Consider the following 20,338-nt stretch of genomic DNA (forward strand, 5'->3'; position numbering starts at 1 on the left):
GTATGTGCGAATGTAGCAGTTATGTATTTAGACAATTATTTTGTGATTCCACTTGCCATGACCATATTTGGGGTTTCCTGCCGCCATGCTAACTTGGGGTGTTGACGCACTTTGCTGCTTCCCAGTCTGCATGAGACATCACAGCGGTAGGTCGCACAAAGTTTTTGCGGTGATTCAATTAAGGCCATGTTTCATGTAACAGCTGAATTCACATGATATATTTGTATGATTGTAATCCAAAACCCCTCTGTGATGTACATTCAGATGTTTCGTTGATTATTTTTCTTTACTTAAGTTACTTTTAATATCTCTCTTTCTCAGCGTTGTGCGTTGCTGCCGCATGCTGTTTGTATGCTGCACAAGTCCTCATATATTGCCATTTGTGTTGTGACCTGATGGCAAGATTTTTCGCAGTCTGTCTTTGATTACGACACAACGCAGAAAACACACCGCTACACGAACACGTGAAATTGGTCCCACATGGAAAAAACCTATATAAACATATGTTTCAATATAGGTTTTGATATAGGTTTTACATATATGTGACATATATAAAATTGGCCGTTTTCCTATATTATGTGTACATATATGTGTATATATATATATGTGTACATATATGTGTACATATATGTGTACATATATGTGTACATATGTGTACATATATGTGTGCATATATGTGTGCATATATGCACATATATGTACATATAATATAGGAAACCGGCCAATTTTATATATGTCACATATATGTAAAACCTATATCAAAACCTATATTGAAACATATATGTTTATATAGGTTTTTTCCATGTGGGCTAGTATACTTCAAGTTCATTTGATCAAGTATACTAAAGTAATGTTCAAGTATAATATCAATGTACTAGTAGTAAACTTGTAAGTGTACTATTTTAATACCGCTTGGGACTAAATTGGCCCAATTGAAGTATACGTTTAAGTGTACTATAAGTGTAACAGTAGTAAACTTTAACTAGTTCACAGCTACGTTTCTCATTTGTACTGCATCTGTACTAAAAGTGAACTTATACTAGTATACTAGTAGTTTACTATTTTAATACTAGTAGTAGCTACATTTTTAGTATACGAAAGTACACTTTGAAATATACTCTCAGTAAACTGCTAGTTTAGTGCAAGTATACTTTTAAGTTTTCTTTAAGTGAACATGACATCACACTTATAGTTTACTTTTTATATATTATTTTTGCACTTTAAGCATACTTCTATGTTCCTACACAGCAAAAACTGCAGTGTTAAATTAACTCTCCAGGGAGTACATGTGAGACCATACTCAAGAGTGTTAAAGTTAATGAGATAATTAAGTGATTAATTGAGTGATGATTGACCATTATTGAAGACACCTGATGATAACAAGCAGAATCACCAAAGGAGAAAATCACAATTTTTAAGCCACCATCGTGGAGATGAGTGTTTGTTTTAGTTGGGCTCTTGACCCTTGACTTTTTAAAATAAAATTTTGTTTGGGCTGTTTTAACTGAGTTATAACATCCAGACAAACAAGTGGAAAAAATGGTCAGGTGATGTTGGTTATGTTTTTACATAATCATTATTTGGTCTGAATCACTGAACTCATTTAGAGTCCAATCTCTGAGTTAGATTTACATTATTGATTACAGCAGCACAAGCTCCGCTTTATCAACATAATCTGAAGGATTTCACAAACAGTTGGTCTGAGCAAAAAAAAAAAAAATATATATATATTTCTTTTAGGCACACACAGACATCAAGAATCAGCCTGTGAATCTCAAGGACGGTGACAAGCAACATATTCTGATCAACAGATCAACTCTGAACATTAGAAAACAAGCTACTAAAAAGTCACATAAACGGAACAAAATAAAATATGAGAATAAAGAAAATTTCTAAGACAATTCAGCTCATAATTTATTCATGGAGCAATGCATGATGGGAGCCATGGATGAATTTTGATTGGTGGCACCCAGAATGCACTGCAACATGCTTTATTATTCTCACCATTGTTGAGATTGACAGGCTGATTCTTGATGTCTGTGTGTGCCTAAAAGAAAGATTTTTTTTTTTTTTTGCTCAGAACAACTGTTTGTGAAATCCGTCAGATCATATTGATAAAGCTGATCTTCTGCTGTAGAATCACTGTGCTGCTGTAATCAATAATGTAAATCTAACTCAGAGATTGGGCTCTAAATGAGTTCAGTGATTCAGATCAAATAATGATTATGTGAAAACATAACCAACACCACCGGATCAATTTTTCCATTTGTTTGTCTGGATGTTATAACTCAGTTAAAACAGCCCAAACAAAATTTTATTTTAAAAAGTCAAGGGTCAAGAGCCCAACTAAAGCAAACCCTCATCTCCACGATGGTGGCTTAAAAATTGTGATTTTCTCCTTTGGTGATTCTGCTTGTTATCATCAGGTGTCTTCAATAATGGTCAATCATCACTGTTAATCACTTAATTATCTCATTAACTTTAACACTCGAGTATGGTCTCACATGTACTCCCTGGAGAGTTAATTTAATACTGCAGTTTTTGCTGTGTAGGAACATAGAAGTATGCTTAAAGTGCAAAAATAATATATAAAAAGTAAACTATAAGTGTGATGTCATGTTCACTTACAGAAAACTTAAAAGTATACTTGCACTAAACTAGCAGTTTACTGAGAGTATATTTCAAAGTGTACTTTCGGATACTAAAAATGTAGCTACTACTAGTATTAAAATAGTAAACTACTAGTATACTAGTATAAGTTCACTTTTAGTACAGATGCAGTACAAATGAGAAACGTAGCTGTGAACTAGTTAAAGTTTACTACTGTTACACTTATAGTACACTTAAACGTATACTTCAATTGGGCCAATTTAGTCCCAAGCGGTATTAAAATAGTACACTTACAAGTTTACTACTAGTACATTGATTTTATACTTACCACATAAAGTATACTTGAACATTACTTTAGTATACTTGATCAAATGTACTTGAAGTATACTAGTTTTTCGTAAGGGTACTGATGGATTGTGATGTTTAGAAAAGCTCTGAGGTCGTGGACTTGAGCTCAAGAGTTGTGTATTTGTCTTCATTGAAATAAGAGAGCTATAGGGACAGAGACAGAAGGACTTACATTATAAAATAAGAGCAGTGACAAGCAAAATTTATAGCAAATTTTAAATATATATATGTCACTCTCTACACATCATGTGTAACACCACCTGAGGGCGCTGTACATACAGTTGTTTCAGTCTGAAACAGATAACAGCTGATCGATTGATTTTTTTGCTTCTGTAAAGTTGTTTGTGTCTGGATGATTTACCTGTTTCACTGTGAGATCTTCAGTTTTAACACTCCTTCGTTTCTTTCTGTTATAATGACAGACATTAACAGCTTATAGACAACTGTATTTGAAAATATGAATGTTGTTTGTGGTTCTCACATTATAAACAGTATGACGATGATAATGATGATGGCGAGGATGAAAAATGCTCCACATTCCACTGTGATCCCAAAAACTTTATGCCAACTGGATCTATGATGCTCTGAGAGAGAGAAACATTATCAGCTAAGATAAACTGTCCAGACTGAAGAAAGTTCCCAGCCAGCAGAGCCATGTGGGTCAAATGGGTTTGACCTGGGTTATCTAACTGGGACCCAGTTTCCATGTAGGCCCCACATGGATTTGCCCAGATGAAATGAACACTGCTTAGAGATTCATATGCTGATTATTGATGTCTGTGTGCGAGTAAAACTCACAGGAACCCAAAATATGTAAATGGTGTGTTATAAATCATATAAATCAATCAGCTTACAGCATCTGATTATATTTTCTCTTGCAAACAGACACAGCTGTCAAGAGAAAAACTAATGTTAAAAAGTCAAGAGCCTGACTAAAGCACACACTGATCGCCACAATGGTAACATCAAATCAAACTATTACTTTCAAATAAGTAATCAACATCTAAGCCTCTTCTTAATTCTTAATACAAACTTTTGTAGATGTCTGACAGAAATAAAGTCAGTCTGGTTAGTAATAAGTGAAGCTAATGTTGTTTGTGGAGTTGTTTAATCAGATCTTGAGAGATGTAATGTATTTTATCTTCAGTTGATTTCATCCAAGGCTGTGGCTGGAAGTAGTTCTTGGGTGCTTCTCAATATCCCTCCTCGTCTCCTCGCTCCTCCGTCCTCCATCCTATGACCCGGAAAACGATCGAGCTCAGCCATCTTGAAGGACATATCAATTCTCTAATTGCACCGCGAGGAGGCGAGGATCGAGGAGTGAGGAGGCTTTCTGAGGAGTCATGAGCGAGGATACACCGGTGCATCCTTTGCGGAAGTCTTTCTCGTCGAGAAACCTGACGCAGGCATAAATTCTCCTCCCCCTTCATATCTGTCACAATAATTTAAATGTATGCTTTACTTTTACAGTTTAAATAAACTTTATACCTCATATATTTCAACGGGGCATCTTGCTTTATTAATATTTATTATAATTTTTTAAATAACCAAACTTTAACAACATGTGGATAGATTCCTCGAGTGCAACTGATGACGCTTTGAAGTGATGCTAAAGAGAGCGAGGATATATCATTTCACTTGATTCAATTCCTCCATCCTCGCATCTTTTCCTTGCATCCTTCCCTCGCATCCTGAAGGGGTGGAGCTAAGACGCGAGGAAAGGAAGCGAGGAAAGGAAACGAGGATGCACAAATAAGAATTGAGAAGCACCCCTGGTGTTTCTCTTTCCTTCAGTGATTATGCTTGTTAACAGCAGGTGTTCATCACTAATACAAAATCATTATTCAATCACTTAATTATCTCATTACCTCCAACACTGATTAAGGCTACGTTTACACGTGGGCAGCTATTTTCATAAACGGACATTTCAGCCTCTCCGGTTTCAAAAATAACATCGTGCACACATGTCAGTTTTCAGAAAAGTGTTCATTTACACGTACCCGTGTATATATGACGTCAAGAGTGTAACGAGCAGCTCAAGCCCACGTAAGCCAATCAGAATCCCGAAAAAGAATCCCGAATTCCTCTTGAAGTGATTCGAAGTTGTTGCAAAATTGTTGACCTCCGAGCACTCATTCGTCTCTGCTCCTCGACATAATGGAGCAGCTGTATTTGCAAATGCAAACACACGAGAAGAGTTTGCACCAACATAAATGCGACTGCTACTCTGAACGCTTCCATGATCACATGTAAACATAGTTGCGAGCTCTGGCGCATACTGTGACGTTGGCTGCCTAAACACCCGTTTGTCTCAGTTTACATGCAAACGTGCAAACGAAGATTTTCAAAATCTCCACTCTGGCCGGAGTTTTTAGAAAGACTCGTTTTCAGAGGCGAATTCTCCGTTTGCGTGTAAACGAAGGGCGCAAACGAAGGGAAATGTCTCCGTTTTTCAAAATAACCATGTACGTGTAAACGGGGCCTAAGTGTTACATTAAACAGCCTGTAGTGTGCACACTAAGCAGTGTTCATTTCATCTGGACAAATCCATGTGGGGCCTACATGGAAACTGGGTGCAAAACTGGCTGGGTCCCAGTTAGATAGCCCAGGTCAAACCCATTTGGGCCCCACATGGCTCTGCTGGCTGGGTTATATACAGGTTTCCAAACCTTCACCTGTGACAGTTACAGCGTCTGATCTCTGAGATCCATGTTGATTGTGAGCCTGACAGTAGAAGCGTCCACTCTGTAGTGCACTGAAACTCTGTCCAGATCCAACAGCTGAGCTTTCATTCTCCTTAAACCAGCTGAAGTTCAGAGCAGGAGGGTTTGAATCACTGCTGCAGATCAGAGTCACTGAATCTCCTGACACTGTTTCACCAGATCCAGTTATCAACACTGAGACGTTCCTGGGAGGATCTAAAACAATATGTAAATTAATGTTTTGCGATTGCTAATCTATTAATTTGTTTATTTGGTTACTACAGTTACTGAACCATTTTTAACTCACTCATGACATTTAAAGTCACAGTATCAGAGTATTTCTCTCCATGTTCATTGATGGATCTGCACTTGTATTCTCCACTATCATCAGAGCTGATCTTTGAGATGCTGTAGATTCTTCCAGATCCTACAAACGTTCCTCCTTTAAACCAGCTGATTTCTGCAGGAGGGTTTGAATCACTGCTGCAGATCAGAGTCACTGAATCTCCTGACACTATTTCACCAGATGGACTGATGGACACTGAGACACTCTTTGGAGGGTCTAAAAGGGACAGAAAATAAATTCTTATGTAACAACCCACATAGCAACATTGTGTCGGCCAACATCTGGCACATGTGGCATGATCATCTGGCCCACATGCTGCAATGAATTACAGTCCTTGTGTGGGCCATTTCTGTTTGCCAGATCTGAGCCACAAGCAGGCCACAGCAATGCCACATGTCAGCCAAGAGCAAAGAACTGATCTGAGCCACAATATGTGTGTATATTAAGTATGGAGTCATCTCAGCCTTAATAAGCCTGTTAACAAGCAGAATCACTGAAGGAAAGAAGAGAACAGAAAAAGACGAGCAGAAACACAAGAACTACAACTGACTTCAGCCACAGCCTTAGATGAAATCAACTGAAGATGAAGGACATTAAATCTCCCAAGATCTCAACAGAGGATGATCAAACAACTCCACAAACAGCATTACCAGCTTCATTTATTACTAACCAGATTGACTTTATTTATGTTAGACATCAACAAAGGTTGTTATTGAGAATTAACAGAGTTTTAACTCTATTGTTTCATTTGAAGTCACCATAATGGTGAATTAGTTGTTCCATTAGTTGTGCTCTTAACTCTTATTATACATTTGTCTTTTCTGGCTGCTGTGACAGTGTGTTTGTTAAACATGTTTGCAGGAGCAAAGAAAGCTGAAGCAAAATTACATCAGGTGATGATGGTTGGTTGTTTTGTAGTTATCATGAAATGGCCTCTTTCAATCTAACAACTGTGTTGTGCTATTGATACATTTACATTATAAAACCTGTGTTACTTCAGCATGAGTTCCTGCAGCAATCAGAAGATTTTAAAAGACATGAGCACTAAGAGTTAGTTCATGATGACACACACAGACAATCAAGAATCAGCGTATGAATTTCAACAATGGTGGCAATTAAAAGTGGGATGCATGCTGGGTACCAGCATAGTACAAAACACCCAGCATGCATTGCAGCATGGCACTTTTGATTGTCACCATAGTTGAGATTCATATGCTGATTCTTGATGTCTGTGTCTTTCGTCATAGACTAATTTTTAGTGTTCATGTCTGTTAAAATCTTCTGATTGGTGCAATAATTCATTCTGTGGTAACACAGGGTTATAATGCAAATGCAGCAACACAATTGTTAGATTCAAAAGACATCAGGCCATTTCATGATGACTACAAAACAATAAATAAACAACCATAATCACCTGATGACAATTTGCTTTACCTTCCTTTGCTACTGTAACAACAAACACACTGTCACTGCGATCAAAAAAGACAAATGTATAATAAGAGTTAAGAGCCCAACTAATGGAACAACTATTCACCATTATGGTGACTTCAAATGAAACAGAGTTAAAACTCTGTTAATTCTCAATAACAACTTTTGTAGATTTCTAACATAAATAAAGTCAATCTGGTTAGTAATAAGTGAAGCTGGTAATGCTGTTTGTAGAGTTGTTTGATCATCCTCTGTTGAGATCTTGGGAGATTTAATGTCTTTCATCTTCAGTTGATTTCATCTAAGGCTGTGACTGAAGTCAGTTGTAGTTCTTGTGTTTCTGCTCGTCTTTTTCTGTTCTCTTCTTTCCTTCAGTAAATTCTGCTTGTTAACAGGCTTGTTAAGGCTGAGATGACTCTATATTTAATATACACACATATTGTGGCTCAGATAAGGTCCAGTTTAGGTTTATTTCTTTGCTCTTGGCTGACATGTGGCATTGCTGTGGCCTGCTTGTGGCTCAGATCTGGCAAACAGAAACGGCCCACATAAGGACCGTAATTCATTGCAGCATGTGGGCCAGATGATCATGCCACATGTGCCAGATGTGGGCCGGTTCTGGACCGACACAATGTTGCTATGTGGGGAAGCGTCGGGACTCAGGCAGGGATCCAATTGCAAGCTTTTATTAAGAGTGAGCGTGGTCATACAGGCAGGGTCAAACGGGAACAAACAGAAACAGCAAAGGACAGGCAGAGACGTGGTCGGGATACAGGCAATGATCAGGACAGGCAGATATCACTCACAGGTCGGTATACAAAGCACAGGTCAGGGGTAAGCAGCAGAGGATCATAAACAGGTAACAGGCAGGAACGGTAACAGACAGACAGACTGGATAATAACGCTTAGAATTGCACACAAGGTAAACAAGACTTCACGATGAGGTGGTGTGTGTGAGTCCTTTATAGTCCAGATGATGTGCTAAGCTGTATGTGGCGACAGGTGATTGGTGTGGAGTGTGTGCATGTGACTGGCAGAGAGAATGATGGGAAATGTAGTCCGGGAACTGACAGGAACTGACGGTGATCATGACACCTTAAATCATCTCATTCAAATATAACATCCAGTTTTTAAAAAGTAAAATGAATCCCCAGATAGCAAGCAATGATCGAAATAATGTTAAATCAATGTTAATGTGTCAATGGTAACAGGATTGAATCAAAATCACTTTTGCACTTGCAATTAATGTTGAAAAAATGTTAAATATTCAACATAAAATAAATAGTAATGGCATTGAATCAATGTAATGTTGGTTCAACATCATTCTTACACTCTCAGAAAATGAAACACAACTACAACTGACTTAAAACCACACATTTTTCTACATTTTCAGTATCATAAAGCAGAATAGTTTACTAATCTTGTTCTTGAACAGCACTGATTATTTGTTATTAAAATATTATATTCACCAATAATACTTTCTTGCCACAGATCATGTTCTGAATTTATTTTAAACACATCATGGGAAAAAGATATTTTGTCACACACAAACATCAAGAATCAGCGTATGAATCTCAACAATGGTGACATGCTTCATGCCGCAATGCATGCTGGGAGCCACCATAGTATACAACGCATGACTCCCAGCATGCATTGCGGCATGAAGCATGTCACCATTGTTGAGATTCATATGTTGATTCTTGATGTCCGTGTGTCTAAAGATTTTTTGCTTTTTAAGAGTCAAGCTTCAAAATGTCTGATCTGTGCTAAGAAAGTGTTGTTGTTGAATACAACCTTTTAAAAACAAATGCACATTTTTGCTCAAGAGTACAATTAGTAAATGATTTTGTTTCATGATGATTAAAACTATATCACCAGATCATCTTTGTTGTTAATGTTTTTTTTTAAACAAAGTCACACAAAAAGCCAAGAGTCGAACTGCCCAACTAAAGGAAACACTACACAATATTTTCAATAAAACATCAACATCTAAACTCTGTTAATTCTCAAAAAGAACTTCTGCTGAGATCTTGAGAGATTTATTGTCTTCTTTTATCTTCAGTTGATTTCAGGCTGTGTGGTTTTAAGTCAGTTGTAGTTGTGTTTCATTTTCTGAGAGCGCAAGAATGATGTTAAACCAACATCAATGTCATTTCCATTGATTTTTTTGTTGAAATTTCAACATTTTTTCAACATTAATTGAGGGTGCAAAAGTGATATTGATTCAATGCGATTAACGTTGACACATTAACACTGATTTAACATTGTTTCGATCATTGCTTGTTCTGGGATCTGTACTCACACATGACATTGATCTGAACAGCAGGAGAGATGTGATTGTGTCCGTGTACAGCACAGCTATATCTGCCTGCATCCTCTCTTCTGACTGACTGCAGCAGGAGTTCATTGTTTCTGTCTCTTCTCTCAGTTAATGGCTGTGAGTTTCTGTACCAGATGAATGTTGCTCTGTCAGTCAGAGTGCAGCTGCTTTTACATGTCAGACGGACTGAATCTCCCTCTGTCACTCTCTCAGGAGACTCCACCTGAAGATCTGAACACAACACACACATTATATCTAGTGCTGCTGTCATACACTGATTATTATTCAACATAATGCACAGGAGAAGAGAGAAACCTCATGAAAGTCACCTGTGACAGTAAGATTCACTCCTGTTTTACCAATCCATTTTCCTTTATCAGTGATGAATCTGAAATAGTACATGTGTGAATCCTTCAGTGTCACATGACTCAGTCTGATGGTGCAGTTCTGCTGTTTATCTCCCAGATACTGAAGCCTCTGACTGTATTCAGGGTCCTCAGACAGATCTAGAAACTCTTCTGTTTCATTTTTATCTTTTGTTTTGGTCCAGAACACTTTCTCGATCTGATGTCCAGTAGGGTATGTATAAGTGCAGTTCATTATCACTGATGAGTCCTTTAGTGCACAGATGTGTGAAGGACTGTAACTCACACCCCAATCAGCACTAGAAACCCCTGAAACACAGAATTCATCAAGATGAACGTGTTGTTTTATCAGTTACACCGGACCATGTCAGAGTTCATAATAGTGTTTTTTCCGTGACCCAGTTTCCTAGTGTGTCTGATTATTGATTACATTCACCTGTTCAGTTAATTATCCTATCTGTTCTCCTTATTTAAGCCCAGTGTTTCCTGTGTTCTTGGTCTGGTGTCGTCTTTGTTATGTGGATGTTTTTTTTCCTGTGTTCCTTCATTTCTCTTGTGTGGATTTATTAAAGTGGACATATTCCTGAACTCTTCCTGTTAGCAGCCACCCGTCACACATGTAAACTCAGAAATCATATGAATACTTTTATTACATGAAAATGACACATCATATGTATAACAGCAATCTTCCCAAAACCTAATGATTGTGATAAATGATTTCAGTTCTTCATGATCTTTGATGACGTTGCAGAAATAAACACAGAGACAAACTCTGAAACCAGAGTAAAGAAATCAGACACAAACAACTTGCAGCAATATAAAATATTCAAACACATGACAATTAAGAAAATAAAAAAATCAAAGCTGGTTTTATTAAGGATCCAAAAGGTGAGCAGAGGTGATGAAGAAGAGCAGAAATGAGATATTTGCCATAATGGATGCTGCACAAAATAATTCTTTGAAAACAATATGAGTAATTTTACTTTGATCAGTGAATATACTGTAGAGTGAAGTGTTGCTGTAACATCAGAGACTCACTGTGAATCATGAGCAGAAAGATCAGAGGAAGAGGAGGAGTCATTCTGACTGACATCACCATAGCAACACCTACAACAACCAATAAACATCAGTTACTGCACCTACAATGATTATGATGTAAATATCTCTCTCTACATATTTAAAGGGATCATAACATACTATTTTTCATTTAATTCCAATCCAAGTATGTTTAATTTTAACAAAATAAAGCGAAAAGACCTTTTTTTTTTCAATAAGAAGGCACAGTATCTGTTCTCTCTCTCTCTCTCTCTCACTTCCGGTGTGATTGAGCGTGGGTGGACGGAGGTGTGCTGTGAGTGCGAGTGGAGTGCTGTGAGTAGAACTTTTCTTTTTCTTTCTCTTTGCTCTTTTTATCTCTATCTTTAGTTGTTTTTTTTGTGTTTGCTGTTTTTCGGGCCGTGTGTTGTCCGTTTCTTGAGGAAGCTTGACGGCCCCATGCGGGCAGGTTCTAAACTCACTTACGCGGCGACACGCTGTTAAGGTGGCGTCCGCGGTGGGTGTGGAAGAATGTTGTTTGGCCATTGGAGAGGTGGTGGGGCATGAAAGTGTGTTATCGGCCTCCAGAATGAATAGTGCTGTTGTAGTGTTCCTTGACACTGTTGATAAGGCTAATGAATTAGTTGAACATGGTATAGTTATTAGTGACGAACTTGTTCCTGTTCTTCCCCTTGCGTTGCCAGCTAAGCGTGTTACTTTATCGAACGTTCCACCTTTTGTGAGCGATGATATTTTAATTCAGGCTTTATCCAGGTATGGTAAATTGGTTTCTCCGATTAAAAAAATTCCAATCAGTTGTGAATCGCCTCTGCTGAAACATATTGTCTCTTTTAGACGCTTCGTCTATATGGTTATCAAGGATGACGGTGAGCTAGACTTGACTTTGAATTTCAGAGTTGATGACTTTGAGTATGCGATCTTTGTCACCACTTCGAAGATGAAGTGTTTTGGCTGTGGTAAATTTGGGCATTTAATTCGGAATTGTCCTGATAAATTACCAGCAAAAGAATTAGGTGTAGTGAACGTGATTTCTGAGAATGGTGATGTGGTTGATGTTGACGGTGCGGTTGAGGTGACGTCACCGGGTCCGAGTGCAGAGTCGGTGACTGCAGGTGAGGCTGTTGCTGGGTCGAGCTCGGCAATTCAGCATTCACGCAAGGCCCTTACTGAAACTAATTCAGGTGCTAACGTTAACAATTTAGCCAGTGTGTCACCTGTTCTTTTGCAAGAAGCTTGTGAGGAGGTGTGTGTTGGAGTGGAGGAAGAGCAGTCGATTTTCAAAATGCCCCAAAAAAGAAAGAAAAGTAACAAAGCACTTAATGCCAAAATGTGCAAAAAAAGTGATGTGGATGAGGATCAGATTACAGAGAGTGATGATGGTGAGTCTTCTGACTCTAGTATAACACTTTCTCAGAATGAGTTTGTGGGTCGCAGTTATGAGCTTGATGATATCAGGCTTTTTCTCAGGTCAACAAAAAACAAAAGAGGTGTGCGTGTGCAGGAATATTTCCCTGATCTAAAACAGTTTGTTGAAAAGGCAAAAGACCTAATGGCAGAAGGCTTATTTACCAATAAAGAAGTTTACCGTTTGAAGAAAATTGTGAGGAATATTAACAATGCTCTGAATGACGATGTCTGTTAACTCCACAAGTAGGAAAGTTGATGTTTTTTGGCTCTATGTTTTTTTTTCTTTTTTGTTAGTTATGAATGAAGTGCTTTTAGCTACATTGAATGTTAATGGTGCAAGGGATGTTAGAAAAAGAACAATAATATATGAAGTGATTAAACAGAAAAATATTGATGTTACTTTTTTACAAGAAACTCATAGTGATTTAAGGAACGCTGTTGATTGGGCAAGAGAGTTTGATGGAACACCTGTGTTAAGTCACAATACCTCAGTTAGTGGGGGAGTGGCTATTTTATTTGCAAAGAATTTTAGCCCAGTCTCCTATGAGGTGGATGAAATTGTAAAAGGTAGGCTCTTAAAAGTTAGAGCAATTTTTGAAAGATATGCACTAAATTTTATTTGTGTGTACGTTCCAACTACGCCTTTTGAGAGAGTGCTTTTTTTGGACATACTCTGTTCAACTTTAAAAGACTGTTGCTCTGAGGACTTTTTGTTTCTAGGTGGGGACTTCAATTGTACTGAACTCAATCTAGATAGAAATCATATGGAGCCTCATTTGGCTTCCCGCAATCGTCTCATTCATATTATTAAAAAGTATGATTTATGTGATATTTGGAGGATTTTAAATGGGAATGAAAGACAGTACACTTGGGTTCATACGCGTGATAATGACTTGTCTTTAGCAAGACTGGATAGATTTTATAGTTTTAACCATCATTTGAACATTTTCAATAAGTGTTACATCACACCAGTTGTTTTTTCAGATCACAGTATGGTGCATTGTAAGTTCATTTTAACTTCATTAAAACCAAAAAGTGCTTATTGGCATTTTAATACCAATTTGCTTAATGATAAATTTTTTAAAGAATCTTTTAAGAGTTTTTGGGAAGAGTACAAAACAATGAAGGGTTCTTTTTATTCTTTGCAACAGTGGTGGGATTTTGGTAAGGTCCAAATAAGGCAGTTCACTCAACAGTATACTCACAACGTCACTAGAGAGTTGAATCGGTCCTTGGAGTTTTTAGAACAAGAAATAATTGAATTTATGAATTTGGCTCAATCTACTGGTGAAAGTCATTTTTTGGAGCTATGCTCTAAGAAGAAGGCTCAATTAGCAGATCTACTGGGGTATAAAACACAGGGGGCTCTGGTCCGTTCACGCTTTCAAAGCATTGATCAGATGGATGTACCGTCCAAATACTTTTTCAGCATGGAAAGGAAGAATGGGCAGAAACGTTTTATTTATGCATTGCGCTCTGAAGATGGAGTGTTAATGTCAGATCCTGCTGAAATTCGTAAGAGAGCAGTCAATTTTTATCAAAATCTTTATAGTAGTGAGATTGAGCCAGGGTGTTGTGTGGATAGTGTTTTTCTTGACAACTTACCAAGAGTCTCTGAGGAGGGTAATGAGGTTCTTTCAGGAGTAATGGCCCTGGGAGAGCTTCATAAGGCCCTGCAAAGTATGGAGTCAGGAAGGGCACCAGGAGTGGATGGCCTTCCAGTTGACTTCTATAAGACTTTTTGGTTGGAGTTGGGAATGGATCTGCTAGAGGTACTTAATGATGGCTTGTCAAAGGGCAGGTTGCCGTTGAGTTGCCGAAGAGCAGTAATCACTCTTATTCCAAAGAAGGGGGACCTTACTGACATTAAGAACTGGCGCCCGGTCTCATTACTTTGTAGTGATTATAAACTGCTTTCCAAAGCATTGGCTAATAGATTGGCTGGAGTGTTGGATCAGGTTATCCATCCGGACCAGACTTACTGTGTCCCTGGTAGATCTATTTTTGATAATGTTTCCTTAATTAGAGACATTTTCTATGTCTCTAATTTGTTAAAGTTAGATTGTGGTTTGCTGGCCTTAGATCAGGAGAAAGCCTTTGACCGAGTTGAGCACTCTTATTTGTGGAATGTTTTGGCAGCTTTTGGTTTTTCCCAAAAATTTGTGGACATGATAAGAGTACTTTATAGTGACGTTGAGAGTACACTAAAAATTAATGGTGGTTTATGTGCTCCTTTTCAGGTTCTTAGAGGGATTAGACAAGGTTGTTCCTTATCTGGAATGTTGTACTCCTTGGCTATTGAGCCACTACTTCAGCAAATAAGGAATAATTTATGTGGTTTGTGTTTAACAGATTGTAACAAAAATGTTCATTTGTCAGCCTATGCTGATGATATTGTAGTGATTGTCACTAGGCAAAGCGATGTACAGGTTTTGTTTAACCTAGCTGAAGATTTTAGAGCACTGTCCTCTGCTAAAATAAATTGGAAAAAAAGTGAAGCTGTTTTGTTAGGACGATGGATTGATGGAAAACCTTGCCTTCCGGATGGGCTGTGTTGGAGTAAGGGAGGTATAAAATACTTAGGGGTTTGTTTAGGAGATGACAGTGTTTTACAGAAAAATTGGGAGGGGGTGTTGGACAAAGTTAAAGCACGTTTGGATAAATGGAAATGGTTATTACCAAACATGTCTTATAGAGGGCGTGCTCTCATTGCTAATAATTTAGTGGCGTCGTCTCTTTGGCACAGGTTGGCATGTGTTGACCCTTCGCCAAAATTTTTAGCTGAAGTTCAAGCGGTTCTTGTGAACTTTTTTTGGGACAAATTACATTGGGTCCCACAGAGTGTTTTGTACCTCCCCAAGGAAGAAGGTGGGCAAGGTTTAATTCACTTGCAAAGTAGAACTGCTGCTTTTCGTTTACAGTTCCTGCAGCGTTTTTTGGACGGCTCAACAGATTGTAGCTGGCGTGCTATCAGCTGCACAATTTTGCGTACCCTTGGAGGTTTTGGACTGGACAAATCCCTCTTTTTAATGGACCCAAGGAAACTGGATTTATCGGATTTGCCGTTTTTTTATCGGAATCTGTTCAAAGTGTGGAGCCTCTTTCGTGTTAAGACTGATAATTCTTACTCTCTCTACTGGCTGCTACAGGAACCATTGATCTGTGGGGCCCGGTTGGATATGACTACACATTGCAACTTACAGGGGTTTAGTACCTCCCTTCAGGCTTCTAGGGTCTTCACTTTGGAACACTTACTGACTTTAACTGGACCTTATTTTAAGTGTGTGGAGGCAACATCCAAGGTTTTGGGAATTAGATCTGCTCGTTTGTTATCTCAGTTTTTGGTTAAACTTAATTCATGTCTTACAGTTGATGAAGACCATTTGTTGAAGGACTTCTTTAAAGGGAGTGTTTTTCCTGATATTGAGGATCCTTTTCCCTGTTTAGTTGTTAAGCCTGATCTTGCTGACAGTTTTAATTTTTTTTCATGTGATTCTTTGTGCTTGGATTTCTTGTCATGTGTAGGAAAAAAACTGTATAGAGCATGTGTTTTAGTGTTTAATAAGAAGCTTTTTGACAGAAAATTTGACACACCATGGCGTTCTGTTCTTAAACTGGGCAACGATGTAAAACCTGAATGGAGATCTCTATATAAACCACCATTATCTAAGAGGGTAGGTGATATACAATGGAGAATTCTCCATGGTGCCATTGCTGTGAATTCTTTTATTTCTGTGTTGAATCCGGAAGTCAGTCCTGAATGCCCATTTTGTATGCAAAGAGAAACTGTGTTTCATGCTTTTATGTTTTGTACTAGGTTAGAGCCTTTATTTATTAAGTTAAAATAATTGTTTTTTAAATTTAATGAAGGGTTTTCTATGGAAACAGTTATTTTGGGTTTCAAATATTTCCAGAAAAAACGTTTTATCTGTCAGTTGTTGAATTTTGTTTTAGGACAAGCTAAATTGGCTATGTATATTAGTCGTAAAAACAAGATTGAACAAAAGTCTAGTGATGATGTTATGCTGTGTTTTGTATCTTTTATTAAATCAAGAGTGTTGGTTGACTTTCAGTTTTATAAAGCAATGAATGATCTTTCCACTTTTGAGCAAATATGGTGTAGCCATGGTGCTTTGTGTGCAGTACATGAAGGTGTTTTGTTTTTTTTCTAGAGTTTTAAGATTTATTATTATTATCAATTGCTAATGTGTTATTGTTGATTGTATGGTTTGGTTAACCATTTTGTGTTAAGGTTTTATGGTGTATTTGTAATAAAGCTTTTTTCAAAATCAAATCTCTCTCTCTCATTAAATGAGTGATTCACAATTTGTCATCAACTATTAGTCTGCTGAGTATTGAGGAGGTTTCTCATAATCAAATGTCATGGATCACTATAGACTCCAAATCACAATATTGCCAACATTTACAATAAAACAAGCAACAAGAACAACAAAAAAAGCAATTAAATAATGACATTTTCCAGTGTTTTACAAAAGTAATGTGACTGAATGAGGTAAAAACAGAGAAATATGTAATAGTTTTACCGTGTTTCAGTGAGTCTCTTGTCCATCAGATGTGAAATGATGAAAACAGAAACTAAAACATGTTTCCTCTGCAGAGGAGGCAGGACGTCAGAGAAGTTTCCTGCTGAACTATATAATGTTTACCTGCTTCTGTTTCAGCCTTTCTTTGCCTCTTTCTGCATCAAGACAAGCAGATCAGTATGAAACCTGATCCCTTTATAAAAACCTTCATTCTGGAACAATTACGCAATAGTGGTGAGAACAATTTAACACTATAAACCCCAACCAGAATTCAGTAACTTTAGAAAGTGTGAATTTGCAGCATAAGCAATGAAATCCACTGAAAACAATTAAACGATATTACTGTGATCACAGCAAAGTGTTTTTTTGTGTAGCAACATGAGTGACTCAAAATGAATCTGATATGAGTTTGTAGCTCTTAAAACATAAATGATTTATGAAGCGAATCACAATTGCAACAAAACTGTAGAAAACTAAAAGTCATAAAATGGTATGCCTTAGCTGTTTTTAGCATCTTACACATCTTCAGGTTATCATAACAATTTTTTTTTTAAATATATAATATCCCAACAATTCTCTGACAATTCTACTTCTTCCCTCTTCATGTTTAGGTTGACCAGATATCCCAAAAATGTCCATGTTTAACAGCAAGTTCAAAACATCCTGCAAATATACAGTACTGCAAAAGCCTGCTGAGTGATTAGAGAGCAGATGACTCTGTATGCTTTCAACACGCTCTTCAGGTACTTGGATGTCGTACACTGACTGGTCTGTGCAACGCTGCTTCAGGTCGAACACACCTATGATTTTAGCCATAAGGAAGAAACATGGAGGAGTGCAGAGCACTATTTTCACTGATTATCAGAAGAGAGTCCATTACTGTTTTTAAGGTATTTGCATACTAATTATTAATGTTAAATTAAAGTAATACTGTTTATATGTACAGGGCCTGAACAGGGTGTGCAGGGTACCTCCATCACAGTGAATAATGCATAGCACACATATCTCAACTATATCACATGCACAAAAAGCACATACTTTCAGTTCAAAATGAGCCTAAAAGTTATTAGCCTAATTATGGGTAGTAAGGATTCACTTACAAAAGTACAAAATGACAATTGAGAAAGTAATTAAAATCAAAAATGTACAACAATGTATCTTCCTCGTATTTTAATTAATAAATAACAACCATTGAGATTTCAATTATATTTTGAGTTTGGAAAGAGGAAATCTCCCTGGTTTTCTATTCCTGAACTCTGATCACTTTTTTCCTGTTATTGTATTTTTGTCAAATATTTTTTTTCTGCCATTTGTTAAAATGGGAAATGCTATGCAAGAAATCATAACACAAATATTATAGTAGTCCTCCCTTCTGTCCCCTCAGGTGTGATCAGTATGAAGAATTCTTAAATAGGCTGTTTGTTTCTGCTAAAGTGAAAAAGAAAGTAAATAGAGCTCATGAAATACATGAAATGCCCTGAATTACAGGAAAAGACATCTGGGGTGTGCTCTCTCTCTCTCTCTCTCTCTCTCTCGAGTGAGCGTGGTGAGTGTGGGCGCGAGTGGCAGCCGTCTGTGGCTGGTAAGAGTGCTTTTCCAACTTTGTTTCCTTTTTGTAAGTGTCTTGTTTGTGTTTTTCTTTGTTAAGGTGTTTATTTTTTATTTTTTATTGTGTTTGTTTGTTTTACTTTTGTGTGGATAGTCTGCTTCCAGCATTTTGCAATTTTGAATTTTGAAAACTTAACTCGGCGTCACGGCGTGAGAATTGTTTCTAATGCCAATATTGAAGACGTTTGTTTGGCTGTAGGAGACGTAGTGGGTCACGAAAATATCGTATCAGCTTCTCGTATGAATAATGCGTTTGTGCTTTTTTTTGCACCATTGAAAAGGCAAACGAAATCGTGCAAAATGGTGTTGTAATTAAGGGCTCGCTCACCCCAGTGTTTCCTTTGAGTACTCCCGCCAAGACAATTATACTTTCAAATGTCCCCCCTTTTGTGAAAGATGAGATTATCGTGCAGGAATTGTCACGATATGGAAAAATTGTTTTGTTTCCCCCATCAAAAAAATTCCGCTTGGATGTAAGTCGCCTTTAGTTAAACATCTCGTGTCTTTTAGGAGACAGGTGTTTATGATTTTGAAAAATGGCAAAGATGAACTTGACCTGGTTTTTAAATTCAAAATAGATGGCTTTGACTATGCTATCTTTGCATCATCTGATACAACAATCAAATGTTTTGGTTGCGGAAAAATCTGGTATCTCATTCGTAGTTGCCCTGATAAAGGAAGTAAAAACACAGAGCAGATTGATGCAGATGAAGAGAGCGCTGTCGCCGAAACTAGCCACCATTTCCATAATTGCAGCTCACAGTCACTGAACGTGTCACAGATTGATGAAAAACTCCAGTTAAGTCTTCTTGCTTGCATCCATTGTTTAATACATCTTGACTGGCAGCTGAGATCCTACAGTGTAACAGGCTTACAGTGTTTGTACAGTCTCACAAGCAACAACCGGTGAAAAATCACACAGTGTGAACCTGCTTTGAGATAAAGAAAGAAAACATTATAAATTTTTCACAGAATACATAACAGTCAAACTAGTATTGAAGGCAGTTTAATTGATTAAATTGAGAAGATCTGCAGGTGGCTTACTGATGGATTGTGATGTTTAGAAAAGCTCTGAGGTCGTGGACTTGAGCTCAAGAGTTGTGTATTTGTCTTCATTGAAATAAGAGAGCTATAGGGACAGAGACAGAAGGACTTACATTATAAAATAAGAGCAGTGACAAATTTATAGCAAATTTTATATATATATATATATATATATATATATATATATATATATATGTCAAAATGTGAAAGACTTTGGCCTAGGGTCAGAGCAATCTTTTAGGATTCAAAAAATTTGTCTCAGATGACCAAATTGTGGCCACAATCACATAATTTTGAACCCGGCTTTATTGTTTGTCCAGATTAGGGTTGCCCAAACCTGCTCCTGCACCGTTTCACTTCAGTTAAACACATTAACAGCTAACCAAGGCCTTCAGACTCACTGCACAGCAAAAACCCCAGTGTAAAATGACTTATGCTCAGTGTTTGAGTCCATGTTTAAGAAGCAGTGTTAAAGTTAATGAGATAATTAAGTGTTTAAGTGATGATTGATTTGTGAAGTCACCTGATATTAACAAACAGACTCACTGAAGGAATATATA

General features: G+C 37.4%; 1 protein-coding gene and 1 long non-coding RNA gene across 2 annotated transcripts in view; both read right to left on the minus strand.

The window, feature by feature from the left end:
• Window positions 1-11,226, minus strand: part of LOC125271207 (B-cell receptor CD22-like) — a 29,568-nt gene extending 18,342 nt beyond the window's left edge. Inside the window, exons 1-4 of the mRNA XM_048195213.1 lie at window positions 11,158-11,226; window positions 10,084-10,428; window positions 9,737-9,985; window positions 5,968-6,222 (exon numbers count right to left, since the gene is read on the minus strand). Coding sequence (XP_048051170.1) covers window positions 5,968-6,222; window positions 9,737-9,985; window positions 10,084-10,428; window positions 11,158-11,218 — 910 coding nt within the window. The 5' untranslated portion in view covers window positions 11,219-11,226. The remainder of the gene's footprint in view (window positions 1-5,967; window positions 6,223-9,736; window positions 9,986-10,083; window positions 10,429-11,157) is intronic.
• On the minus strand, window positions 2,977-3,603 carry LOC125271328. Its single transcript, XR_007185567.1, has 3 exons — window positions 3,440-3,603; window positions 3,320-3,365; window positions 2,977-3,102 (listed from the first exon to the last, which is right to left on the minus strand). It is a non-coding gene; the product is annotated as an uncharacterized LOC125271328 (long non-coding RNA).
• Window positions 11,227-20,338: the final 9,112 nt, after the last annotated feature.

This window comes from Megalobrama amblycephala, linkage group LG7 (assembly GCF_018812025.1).
Source record: "Megalobrama amblycephala isolate DHTTF-2021 linkage group LG7, ASM1881202v1, whole genome shotgun sequence".
In the NCBI taxonomy this organism is placed as follows: Eukaryota; Metazoa; Chordata; class Actinopteri; order Cypriniformes; family Xenocyprididae; genus Megalobrama; species Megalobrama amblycephala.